Raw genomic sequence first — 12,590 nt, forward strand, 5'->3', positions numbered from 1 at the left:
GAAACTGTCACAGATGTGATGCTGGAGGGACAGGGACATCGTGCAATAAGAGCAAAATGTTAGCACGGAAAGTGTGAGGACTTGAGATATGTTATGAACGCAAATGAATTGAAGACATTTTAGATACCTTAAAAATATATTATGTTGTTCCTCCTATACTGTGTTAGTTTTTCCCTTTTGTAAGTGGTCTGGGAGGACGGAAAAAAGGAGGGAGGAAGAGAAAGAAAGACACAGAGGGGAGACAGAATGAGAATACCTGTATGGGTGCACCAGGGCCACCAGTCACTGCAAATGAACTCCAGATGTATGCGCCACTTTGTGAATCTGGCTTTATGTGGCTACTGGGAAATTTAACTTGAGCCATTTAGCTTTGCAATCAAGCGCCTTAAGCCTCAGAGACATCTCTCCAGCTCCTATTTTTTAACTTTCATTGACAATTTTCATACATGTTTTTTGATCATTATCTCATTCCATCATCTTCTCTTGCCCTCCTCCCCATCTTCTTTCCAGTAAATTTCTCTTCTACTCCATTGTCTTTTTGAAATTTTTTATTTTTTGAGGTAGGGTCTCACTCTGGTCCATGCTGACCTCAGGGTGGCCTCGAACTCATGGCAATCCTCCTACCTATGCTTCCTGAGTGCTGGGATTAAAGGCGTGCCCCACCACGCCGGGTTTCCAATGTCTTTTTTCTATCTTCCGCCATCCATGATAGAATGTTGGTGGGTCCAACCTCCCGTGGCCTCGAACTCATGGCAATCCTCCTACTTCTGTCTCCCAGGTGCTGGGGTTAAAGGAATGCGCCACCACGCCCAGCTACACTACACCTTTTAAGACCTGAGTCCTGTCACTCAGATCACCCCGGCCAGGGGCTCAGCTCTGCGGTAGAGCAGCCAGAGGACCAGCAGCGCCGCCCCCAGCACGACGGCCCCGCCCCGCCTCCAGCCCAGCCAATGGGGCCTCGGCCACGCCCACCGCCCCCGGGGCCTGCGCATGCGCGCCGCCAGCTGCCGCGCCACCCCGCGCAGCCGCTCCTGGGGCTCTTGGGCCCGCAGCGCGTGCGCCAGCGCGTACACGTCGTTGGTGAGGGGCGCGTCCCCGTGCTCCCGCGCCAGGCGCGCCACCAGGCCGAGCAGCTGCTGCGCCTGCGCCTCCTGCTCGGCGCCGCCCGCGCGGTTGTCCAGTGCGCACGCGCGGCCGCCGCACTCGGCCAGCAGCTCGGCGAGCGCGCGGTTGTCGGCGGCGCGCACGTACTCCTGCAGCGAGCCGCCGGCCAGGTCCTCCTTGCGCGTGAAGACCACGACGGTGCGCGCCGCCGCGTCGTCGCCGAACAGCTCCTTGACCTGGGCGAAGGCCTGGCGGTCCTGGGCGGTGTAGCGGCCCAGCTGCGTGACCAGGAGCAGCGCGTGCGGCCCGGGCGCCGACAGCACGTAGCAGCGGGCTCGCTCGGCGCACGCGGGGTCCGTGCGCTGCACGTGGGCGCTGAAGATGTCCGGGGTGTCCACGACCTCCACGTGCCACCCGGCCCAGCGGCGGCTGCCGGCGGCGCACGTCCTGGTCACCGAGGTGGCGCCGAGCCTGGACTCGAAGCAGCGCCGGCCCAGGATGCTGTTCCCCGTGGCGCTCTTGCCCGTCCCGCTCCTGCCCACCAGGACCAGCCGCAGCTGCGCTTCGGGAGCCCGCGCGGCCCCTTCCGCACCTGCGGGCGAGAGAGGGCCGTGGGCTCGGGACGCCGGCGTGCCCTGGGCGCCGGGGGGCTCGGGAGCAAAGTGAAGGGCCCGCCCTCCATGCCCCTTGTTAGCCAGATCTTTCCCTGGGCCCTGGGCCTGCTGGGCTCCTGGCTCCTCCCATCTTCCCTCCCGCTTCTGGATGCTCCGCGCTCTGGCAGGGCTCCCACTCTGCGGAGCGTCTGGCGGTAGCGCCCTCTGCTCCTGGGCGCACAGGCCAACCTGTGCCTTCTTCAGTTCTGACTACAGATGCCAGCAGAGAGGAGCCAGGGATCAGTCCTTCAGGGGCAGGATTGTCTGCAGTCCCAGACCCTAGGCTTGAATCGTAGCCCCCTCGGTTCTCCTGCTTAACCCTGGGGACGTGCTCAATCTAACCTCTCTGCAAAAGTGGGCACAGTATGGGATCCTGCCTCCCAACGTGGTCGAGGGGCTTGTTTAAAGCGCTTCCCTTCTGTGCGCTGCCCCGCGCCACTGCCGTGGGAAACCTGCTCCCCAAAGAGACTGCCGCCTTTACCCCTTACCCTTGTTCTACCTCAGGCATCCTGGTGACCATGCTTACTGTACTCCACGACCTCCCACTCTGCGTAGTATTTGTGGAGACCAAAACAGGTTTATGAGCCTCATTTTGTCCTGTGAGGACCAAGTGACAGGCTGGTGAAGCGCAGAGCTGCTCACTGCAGGGTTCAAGCAGAGAGCCAGCCGAAATGTAGGTCCTAGGTTTCTGCATCTGCTCTGGCCTGAGCCCAGACCCTTCCCATCCTGCACTCAGTAGCTAGGCTGCTTGGCAGGGATGCAACTCTCACCACAGGCGCTCTCCTCGGCTCTTTCCATCTTCAGTCCGTCCACGCTTCCCTGCAAGAGGTCCGACCCAATTCCTCTTTCATGCATTCATTCCTGTAAATGGGCACAACCCCTGCAGTGTCAGGCAAACCCAACGAGTGCGGGACAGCACACTGACAAGGCGTCGCTTCTGTGCACAAGGGTTGGAGCATCTGGATGCATGCTCTGAGGGAGGGACAAGTCCATGCAAACAAGGTACGTTTTGTCTTTATAAAAGATTCTGCTTCTCTCTTAAGGGTAATATCTGGATTTGCAAAGGACAGCATCAGAAGAGCCTTCCACACCGCACTGAGAGAGCACTGCCTGAACTTGGCCGCATCTTTCCAGGTGAAAAGGGCTAAGGGAAGGCTATACCATACCGTGCAAGGAGGGAGCTTTCAGGTGAAAATTTCCTGCACAATTCCTAACTCCTGGGGAATTCAGCACTCAGCATAGACCTATGTAAACCCTGAAAACTGGAAAATGTACTGCATCAGTGACCCAACCTGGAAATGAGCAAGAGGAAAATTGGACTGTTTCCTTTGGAACCAGGGAAACAGACCAGCCCTGGGCCGTGCCCGAGTCCCTGCCTCTGGTCTCGTTCAGCCAAGCTCCTGTCTACACGCTTCCAGACGTGTCTGCTCTGGAGGGAGGATGCTCCCCTTCAACCGCTGATGCTGCGTCCCAGAAATGTGAGGCTTTCCTAAGGCACGTGATTGCATCCTATATTAACACTGCTCAGTGTAACAGACACTCCCGATCACCAAGTCCTGAGTACGAAGCATGGTCCCGTGCATCCTGCTTCTCCAGCCTCATGTGCAGCTAATCCCACTCAGCCAGCTATTCCAGGTGACTACTCCCTCCTGTGTGCATCCCACACCAAGAAGAGGGCAAGCTGCCAGCGTCGCTTGTCTCTGGCTCAGGAAATTTGGGAAAGGATTTGGTCAGAGTTGATCCCAAAGTTGTTTTTGCACTGAAATGGTCTCTCTGGCACCTCACAAAGCTTCCAATAGAGCCCACCCCACAAGCCTCTGTCCTTGACTGTTTTGTCATCTATTGTCTATAACTGACACCATAGCAGGGATGAGGAAGCAGCCCCAAGATTCTGAGAGAATGAGAATGTCATGAAAGGTGGAAGAGGAAAACGAGAACATGTGCTGCAGGGAAGGTCGGAGCTCTTGGGCTGGCCACTGGGACTTCCCAGAGTGTGGCATGGGGATTAAAATTATTTTCAGTGCTTTTAGCAAAGCCCCACTAACATCTGGGGTAACGATTGAATTTTTAAAATTTAATTTAATTTAACTTAATTGAGAGAGAAAGAAGCAGAGAGAGAAAGAGAACGGGCATACCAGAGCCACCAACCCTGCAAACAAATTCCAGATGCATGCGCCACCTTGTATATCTGACTTATATGGCTTCTGGGTAACTGAACCTGGGTTCTTTGGCTTTGCAGGAAAGTGCCTTAACCACTAAGATATCTCTTCTGCCCCACGGATGATTTTCATTCTGAGGAATGTAAAACACATAAAATTCTGTATTCCCAAGACAACTCAAGAGTTCATCTAGTTCCTTGCCTACCAAAGTTGCCATTTTTTTTTTTTTAGAATCGTTCGAGAGTTTTTGTTTTCAAATTCACATTTCCAAGACATATTGTCAGTGATTCTGATGTTTCCCATGTACACTGTTCATACTTGGTATGTGGAAATGAGTTCTTTCAAATACCTCTTGTAGAGATAAAGTAACTGAGGTCTTCCAGCAGCTGTAATAAGGGGAACTTGAATTGGAGTGCAGATGATTAAAGGACAGGTGTAGAAAGGAGTTAAAGACCAAGTTCCTTTCCCCCAAGGTCCAGTAGGGCCCCCTCGTCCAGGTAGTGTTGATTCCAGATGGACACAACTTAGCACATTGTAGCTGGACTTGAAGTAGGGTAGCGTATGGTACAGCTGCAGACATGTTTTCTGCCTTTACTAAATACGCAATTCAGGGACTGTTGAATGTCTTTTAAGAAATTTTTTTTTTTTTTTTTTTTGGTTTTTCAAAGTAGGGTCTTGCTCTAGCCCATGCTGACCTGGAATTCACTATGGAGTCTCGGGGTGGCCTTGAACTCATTGTAATCCTTCTACTTCTGCCTATCGAATGCTGGGATTAAAGACATGTGCCACCATGCCCAGAAAGAATTTTTATTTTTACTTATTTATTTGAGAGAGAAGTAGAGAGAGAAAGAGAGAGATAATGGACATGCCAGGACCTCCCGACACTACAGATGATCTCCAGATGCATGCGCCAACTTGTGTATCTGGTTTATGTGGGTCCTGCTGAATTGAACCTGGATCCTTTGGCTTTGCTGGCAAATGACTTAGCCACTAAGCCATCCTGTTGAATACTGTTGAATGTCTTTTAAATTGTATTTTGTTTCTGGAAGTGGATCCAGCACATACTGGACTTAGAGCTTTTTAAAAAAAAAATGTTTTATGTATTTATTTACTTGTAGATAGAGAATGGGCATGCCAAGGCCTCTAGCACTGCAAATAACTCCAGATGCAAGTTCCAGTTCGTGTGCGTGGATTTACATGGTTACTGGGAAATTGAACCTAGGATGTAGGTTTTGTTCCCTTAGGATATGTGCCCCTGGGGAAGATATTCCTAAGATTTCCTCTGAGCTCACTTGTGCTCACCTACACAGTGCTTCGTAGAATGCAGGGGTGCAGGCAGTGAACCCTCCTGGAGCCATGACCCCTCTGGTCTCACAGCCTCCAACCCCCAGCTCACCGGCTCAGGCTCACCTTTGCAGGCGACGGGCTGTGAAGTGGCGCAGAAGTCCCAGGCTCTGTCTTTCTGTTGTCTGAAGTCCCTTTCCTCCCAGGGTGAAGAGGAAGTCACTGCCCTGAGTTCAGGAAGCTCAGAGAGGCAGGACCATGATGACTTAAAGAGACAGAACCACTTTCCATCCCGCTGGGGCTCGCGGTGTTTCTCCTGCAGAGTCAGCCTTCTCCGTGGCTCGGGTGTGTGCATCCCCACCAGCTCGCTGTGTTACACAGCTGGTCATAGTCAATGGTGGCCAGGGAATGGTAGGACCCTGAGGCTGACTTTTTTTCTGGAGTTGGTTATTGCTAACCTTCAGTTGAGTTTTCTCTTTAAGAGTGTATCTCCCTAGGAAGATTGGTCTGTAATTTTCTGTTTTTGTTCTATCTTTGCCTGGTTTTGGTATCAGGGTGATGCTGGCCTCATAGAAAGAGTTTGGTAGAATTCCTTCTTTTTCTATTTCCTGGAAAATCTTAAGAAGCAATGGTGTTAGCTCTTCCTTAAAAGTCTGGTAAAATTCAGCAGTGAATCCATCCGGGCCTGGGCTTTTTTTAGTTGGGAGATTATTGATAACTGTTCGGATCTCCATGTTTGTTATAGGTCTATTTAAGTGATTAATCTCATTTTGATTTAATTTAGGTAGGTCATATAGATCAAGGAAATCATCTATTTCTTTCAGATTTTCATACTTTGTGGAGTATATGCTTTTATAGTATGTCCCTATAATTTTTTGAATTTCTCTGGAATCTGTTGTGATGTTACCTTGTTCATCTCTGATTTTATTAATTTGTGTCTCTTCTCTCTTTCTTTTGGTCAGATTTGCTAAGGGTTTATCAATCTTGTTTATCCTTTCAAAGAACCAACTCTTTGTTTCATTAATTCTTTGGATTGTTCTTTTTGTTTCTATTTCATTAATTTCTGCCCTAATCTTTATTATTTCTTCCCATCTACTAATTTTTGGTTTGCCTTGTTCTTCTTTTTCCAAGGCTTTAAGGCGAAGCATTAGGTCGTTTACTTGCGACCTTTCTAATTTCTTAATATAGGCACTTAAGGCTATAAATTTACCTCTTAGAACTGCCTTCATTGTGTCCCAGAGATTTTGGTATGTTGTGTTCTCATTATCATTTGACTCTATAAATTTTTTGATTTCCTTTTTGATTTCTTCATTGACCCACTCATCATTAAGTAGTGTATTGTTTAGTTTCCATGATTTTGTGTATGCTCTATAGCCTTTCTTGCTACTGATTTGTAGTTTAATTCCATTGTGGTCAGATAGAATGCAAGGAATTATTTCAATTTTCCTGAATTTGTTAAGATTTGCTTTGTGTCCTAATATATGGTCTATTTTAGAGAATGTTCCATGTGCTGCTGAAAAGAATGTATATTCTGCAGCCTTTGGATGAAATGTCCTGTATATATCTGTTAGGTCCATTCCTTCTATGACCTCATTTAGTCCAGATGCCTCTCTGTTTATTCTTTCCCTGGATGACCTGTCAATTGATGAGAGTGGGGTGTTCAAGTCACCCACCACCACTGTGTTTGGTGTTATCTGTGACCTTAGTTCTAATAGTGTTTGTTTGACGAATTTGGGAGCCCCCATGTTAGGTGCATATATGTTTAGGATTGTAATGTCCTCCTGTTGGAGTGTGCCCTTAATCAATATAAAGTGACCTTCCTTATCTTTTTTGACTAACTTCGGACTAAAGTCTACCCCGTCTGATATTAGGATAGCAACCCCTGCTTGTTTTCTAGGCCCATTTGCTTGAAACACCGTCTTCCAACCTTTCACCCTAAGATAATGTCTATCCTTTGTAGAAAGGTGAGTTTCTTGGAGACAACAAATTGTAGGATCCTGCTTTTTAACCCAGTCTGCAAATATATGTCTTTTCGTTGGGGCATTGAGACCGTTGATATTAAGAGATATTATTGAAAGGTGTGTATTTATGTTTGCCATTTTTGTGTGTTTGTGTGTGGTGTGTGTTACTGGTTCTACCTGTGCTCTCTTCTGTTAACTGGTATTTGAGTATAGCTGGTTTTTTCTAGGTTCCTTATATGTGTGCTTTTCCTTTTGTTCAGCATGGAGGATTCTATCAAGTATTTTCTGTAGAGCTGGTTTTGTCTTCAAATACTCCTTTAACCTGCTTTTGTCATGGAATGTCTTTATTTCTCCATCTATTTGAATGGATAACTTTGCAGGATAAAGTAACCTTGGTTGACAGTTGTTATCTTTCAGAACTTGGAATATATCACTCCAAGCCCTTCTGGCTTTAAAAGTTTGTGTTGAATAATCTGCTGTAATCCTGATGGGCTTGCTTTTGTAGGTAACTTGATTTTTCTCTCTAACTGCTTTCAATATTTTTTCTTTGGTTTGTGTGTTTGGAAGTTTGATTATAATGTGGCGAGGAGAGGTTCTTTCTGGGTTTTGTCTGGCTGGGGTTCTAAAGGCTTCCTGTATCTGTATTGGCACCTCTTTCCCAATTTGGGGGAAATTTTCCTCTATGATTTTGTTGAAGATGCCTACTATGCCTCTGGAGTGGATTTCTTCTCCTTCTACTATGCCCTGAATTCTTATATTGGATCTTTTCATAGTGTCCCGAATATTCTAAAATTTAACTAAACACTGTACACATTCAATCAAAAACAGCCCCGAGTATGTATGCAAGAGTAGATATTATAATGGCCAGATCCTCTATCAACAAAGAGGTTTAGATTTCTGGTTTGTTGAGGTATCCAAGTCAGCTTGTGACCAAGTGAGACCCTTCCCTGGTGCAATCCCAGTTACCTTGGGTGATTTTGGTCTCAGTCAAGTTTCTGCCTGGGTCGTTGGGCTGCTGTTCTGATTTCTGGAGCTGGGCATTTGCTTTTCCTACGGGGCAAACCGAGCCGCTGCTGCTGCCTCTGCTGATGTCGTAGCTGACACCACCGGAGCCACCACCGCTGCTGAAGCTGCTGCTGCCGTGTCCACCGCCGCTGCTCCCCCCGAAGCCGCTGCTGCGGGATCTGCCACCACTGCCACTCCTGGGTCCGCTGCTGCTGGGGCCGCTGGTACTGGTGCTGGAGCTGCTGAAGTTGCTGCCGAACTCTGCTCCTGCTTGGGTCCCGCTGTCAGCCCAAGTTGGCGTGGCCGGTCCCGGGCCGCTGCTGTGTTCGCTGGAGCTGGGTTCAGGCGGTGGGGGAGGGGAGGGAGCCGCGGCTGCTCTGGTTGTATCGCTGTTCCACGTGTGCTTCTACCTCGCGGTCTGCTCCTCCGCTGCTCGCTGCCGCTCTCCCCTCATGTTTCCCGAGTTGCGGAGAGCGTGGTGCGAGGGGAAGATTCCGCACCTGGCTTCTCCTGCGGCTCGAGCCGAGAGTCTGGCGGCTTTCTGCTGCGCCGCGGTTGCGGCGATTGGCCCAGCTGCCGGAGCCGCCCTTTCCGCCTGTGCAGGCTCTGGATGCTCTATAACTCTTCCACTTCTCCGCTGCCGCCTCAATTTCCTATACACCTCACTTTTTAGTAAAAGTGTGTATTCTGCTGAGTTTTTTTTGGTCTTTTTCCCCCCTAGGCTGCTTTGGCGTGGTACCTACGCCGCCATCTTAACCGGAAGTCTCGCGTTCCATATTTTTTGAGCTGACCTGGTATCTTTAGCCAAGATGATCCAGTCAAGTGTGGAGATGGAGATGTGATGTGATTTAAAATTCTTCAAGATGGTCAAGATGGTGTCCACCTAACTGCACCACACCTCCCGGGGAAGGAAAGATGGAAGAAGATTCTGAGGAAAGAATCAGCCAATAGCACCTCACCAAGGCCCCAACTGAAACCACAGAGATATGGGGAAATGAGCAAGAGTGCTGCTTTCTTGATGAACCTGGTACCAGCACAACTGCAAAGGAGAGAGACACATAAAACACTCTACTCCCACCAAACCAGAGACCCAGAGACACAGAGGCTCCCAAGACCTCATCTGTGAAGTAGACCTAAAACAAACCCAACAAGGCTCAGAGAAATTCATGGAAAAGGGGGAAGAAAGATTGTTAGAGCCACATGTTGGGACATTATACACAGAGAAATTGCATCATAACTCAGAACCCATAAATGATGGGTAACCCCACAATGCGCGACCCACATTCCCCAATGATGAGGGCCCCTGCAGAGGGTGGTAGGGCAGGTAGGAGGCTAAGGATGGTACCAACATTGCTGTGTACACACTGTGTACATAAATAATAAAAAAAAACAGGATTTGAAAGTTGGAAATGGACTCAGCACAGGGATTTTGCTCCTTGTTAGAAACATGTTAGAGAAAGATTTGTGACTATTTAAGAGGGCATTAAACAAGGCAAAAATGTTCCTATAAACTGTAAAACCCCATGGAAAAATCCCAAAGCTAAAATAGCCCCAGTTGCAAAAACCCTGTCTCAGTTTCCCGGAACCCAGGAGGTCACCACCCTGCCTGTGGTTGCTTCAGACTTAGCCAAGCAACACAGGTGGATTCCACCAATCAGAAAGTACCTTGAGCGAGACCCCCTCCCTGACCCCTTGAGCAAGACCCCCTCCCTAGCTTTGAGGTTGAACTCCACCAATCAGAATCCTCCAGTCCCTTAAGCACACTCCCTTAAGCAAACCTTGCTCAACTACCTAGTTCCCGAATCCAGTCTCGGTTCCTGGAACCCAGCTATGCCCCCCGATAACCCTGAAATAGCCTAACATTGACCAATGATAAGATGGTAACCATGCATCTGCTTCTGTACACCAGCTTCTGCCCTCCCTAACCCTATAAAAAGAACCCTCTACCTTGCCCGGCGCGCTCAGTCTCTTGAGCGACTAGAGTGCCCGCAGGCGCCTGTGTGAAAAATAAAGCTGCCTTTTGCCTTTGCAAAAAAAAAAAAAAAAAAAAAGAGGCCAGATTTCATTTAGTGGCTGGCACATTAAATGTGTGAAGAAACAATAGCTTTCCAGAGCAAAGTCATTCCTGCAAAAACTTGTTCAACCCATGCTCGTGGTTGTAAAGGAGTGATCTTCCCAGAGGTGGTGGCACTTGGCTTTCAGCCCAGCACTCAGGAGGCTTGAGCAGAAAGATCAGGATTTTGAATCTGGTTGGGCTACATCGCAAGACCTGTCTCAAAATTCGAGAAGTCAGACTTAGACAATAATCTTAGAAACTCATTGAAGAGGGTTTGAAAGAAATTTAACCCACAGCAGGCGCCCCCAGTTACATTCTGCCCAGAGGCCATTGCAAGCACAGTGTGCAGGTTTGAATGCAGGGTTCCCCACAGGCTCATGTGTTCCCATTAGGTGGCCATCAGCTGCTGACAATTTGAGATGGTTGTGCCACCCGTGGGAGGTGGAGCCTAGCTGGCAGAGGCGAGTCTCTGGAGGTGGAGCTTGAGGTCTGTTGGTCCAGCTCCCTGCTGAGAGCAAGCTCCCTCTTGCTGCCACCTTCCAGCTGCTGTGACAAGGTGTGGTGCCCAGCCTCTGCTCTGCCATGTTTTCCCTGCCGTGATGAAACCTCCCCTCACAAGTGTAGAGTTGAAATAAACCCTTTTTCCCCACAAGCTGCTTTTGGTGGGGTGTTTTGTCCCAGCAGTGGGAAGGTAACTGCAACACGGGGCGTCATTACTGAGGGGTGCATGAACACAAGCAGAGGCAGTGCAGAGGTGTCTCCTGTGACTTTTCTTGCTGCATACTGTCTATGCCTGTGATGTCGCAGGATGAGCCATGGTCATCTTTCTGTGGGTCAGCTGCCATGATGCGTGGACAGTGCCACTTCCTTGGACCTGCTCCATGAATTCATCCTCCCATAATCACCTCCTTTCTTCTGCCTCCACTGCTTTTAGACACACTTTAATCGGTAGATAAATATGTTTTAAATGATTGTGTTAAACTTGTGAATGCAATTTGAAGTCATCTGTATGAACCTAATTTTATATTTATCCATTTTTTGATTGTTTGTAGAAGTGTTATAGAGAAGATTATTTGTAGTCAAATCATCATGTGTGTAGGCAAATCTATAGATTTAGTGTTAAATTAAGATTTAATAAATGGTAAATAATTAGCATATTGACATTTAATGCTGGTGGTAGCTTGAATGTATATGCTGCATTGACTCAGGTGTGAAAATTAAGCTGCCTGCCTGGAGGAGACATCACTGTGGTCTGAACCTGGAGTAAAGCCCTCAGGTGTCACTTGGGGTGGATCTGAATTCCAGCCCCAAGTGATAAGAGAGCAGTCTGAGTTCTGGCAGGATCCTGCTTGCTGCCAGTCTGTGCTTATGGCTCTGATGTCTGCTGACTGCTGGTAGTTTTTCTCTCTGCTTGGATTCATGAATGGAAGCCAGCTTTTTCTGCCATCAATGGAACTTCCTCTGGGTCTATAAGCTTGAAATAAAACCTTTCCTTTTATAGAATTGTGTTTGGTTGGATATTGGTCCCAGCAGTTTGGAAACTATCTACAACAGTGCCTTATATTTAATAGAAATACTTAATATATTGTTATGATAAAGAGTAGTTCAGTGATATTTAGATGAAATAGTTAAGATTTTGGATAGGCTAAAAATACAATGATTTTGCTTCTTAAAACAAAGAAATACAGATTCTCTCACTTTGAAATTTTGCCATGCATCATTTCAGATGAGCCACATTCGGAACACGGAGGCCTCTGGGGATCTACAGTGCATCAAGAGCGTGGAAGGTTCCGTCGGTGCTGTGGATGGGCTTAGGCTCTGCGGAGTCTGAGTGCAGTGCTGGTCGCAAAGTCTTGAAGTGCACATAGACGGTTCTTCTCACAGTGCCGCAGAGCACAGCCAGAGCTGCGTCACTGCAGGGGCCGGGGGTGGGGTTGGGCTACAAGACAGATTGTGAAGTATTCAAACTTATGCTTGGGCTGAAGAGAGTGCCCAGCGATTAAAGCAATTGCCTGAAAAGCCTATCAACCTGGATTCAATTCCCCAGTACCCACATAAAGCCAGATATGCAAAATTGATGCATGCACCTGGAGGTCATTTGCAGTGCCTGGAGGACCTGGCATACCTATTCTGTTTTTCTGCCTCTCTTCTCTCTATGCTTGTAAATAAATAGACAAAAGCACAAGCTCAAAGGAAACAAGGAGAGATCTATAAGAATCTGCAGTATCACATCAACCTGCCTTCTTGGCTGGTATAAGTTTCGGCCATACTCGAGTGAGCATGACATCATGCCCACCCATGGCATGGCCCTGCTCACTAACCCGCCAACACTGACCCAGGGTCAGTGCCAGCTGAGCATGGCTAGAGA

General features: G+C 48.4%; 1 protein-coding gene across 4 annotated transcripts in view; it reads right to left on the minus strand.

Annotated features, from left to right (window-relative positions):
* Positions 1-478: 478 nt before the first annotated feature.
* The window catches only part of LOC105945023 (GTPase IMAP family member 1-like), a 31,488-nt gene continuing 19,376 nt past the window's right edge, over positions 479-12,590 (minus strand). Inside the window, exons 3-5 of one of the 4 annotated variants that reach the window (XM_045160518.1) lie at positions 11,921-12,161; positions 2,528-2,618; positions 479-1,696 (exon numbers count right to left, since the gene is read on the minus strand). In XM_045160518.1, coding sequence (XP_045016453.1) covers positions 849-1,696; positions 2,528-2,612 — 933 coding nt within the window. In that variant the 5' untranslated portion in view covers positions 2,613-2,618; positions 11,921-12,161 and the 3' untranslated portion in view covers positions 479-848. Of the gene's footprint in view, positions 1,697-2,527; positions 2,619-5,218; positions 5,396-11,920; positions 12,162-12,590 lie in introns of those variants that run through there. The other 3 variants (XM_045160519.1, XM_045160521.1, XM_045160520.1) reach the window with 3 other exon arrangements.

This window comes from Jaculus jaculus, chromosome 10 (assembly GCF_020740685.1).
Source record: "Jaculus jaculus isolate mJacJac1 chromosome 10, mJacJac1.mat.Y.cur, whole genome shotgun sequence".
NCBI lineage: Eukaryota > Metazoa > Chordata > Mammalia > Rodentia > Dipodidae > Jaculus > Jaculus jaculus.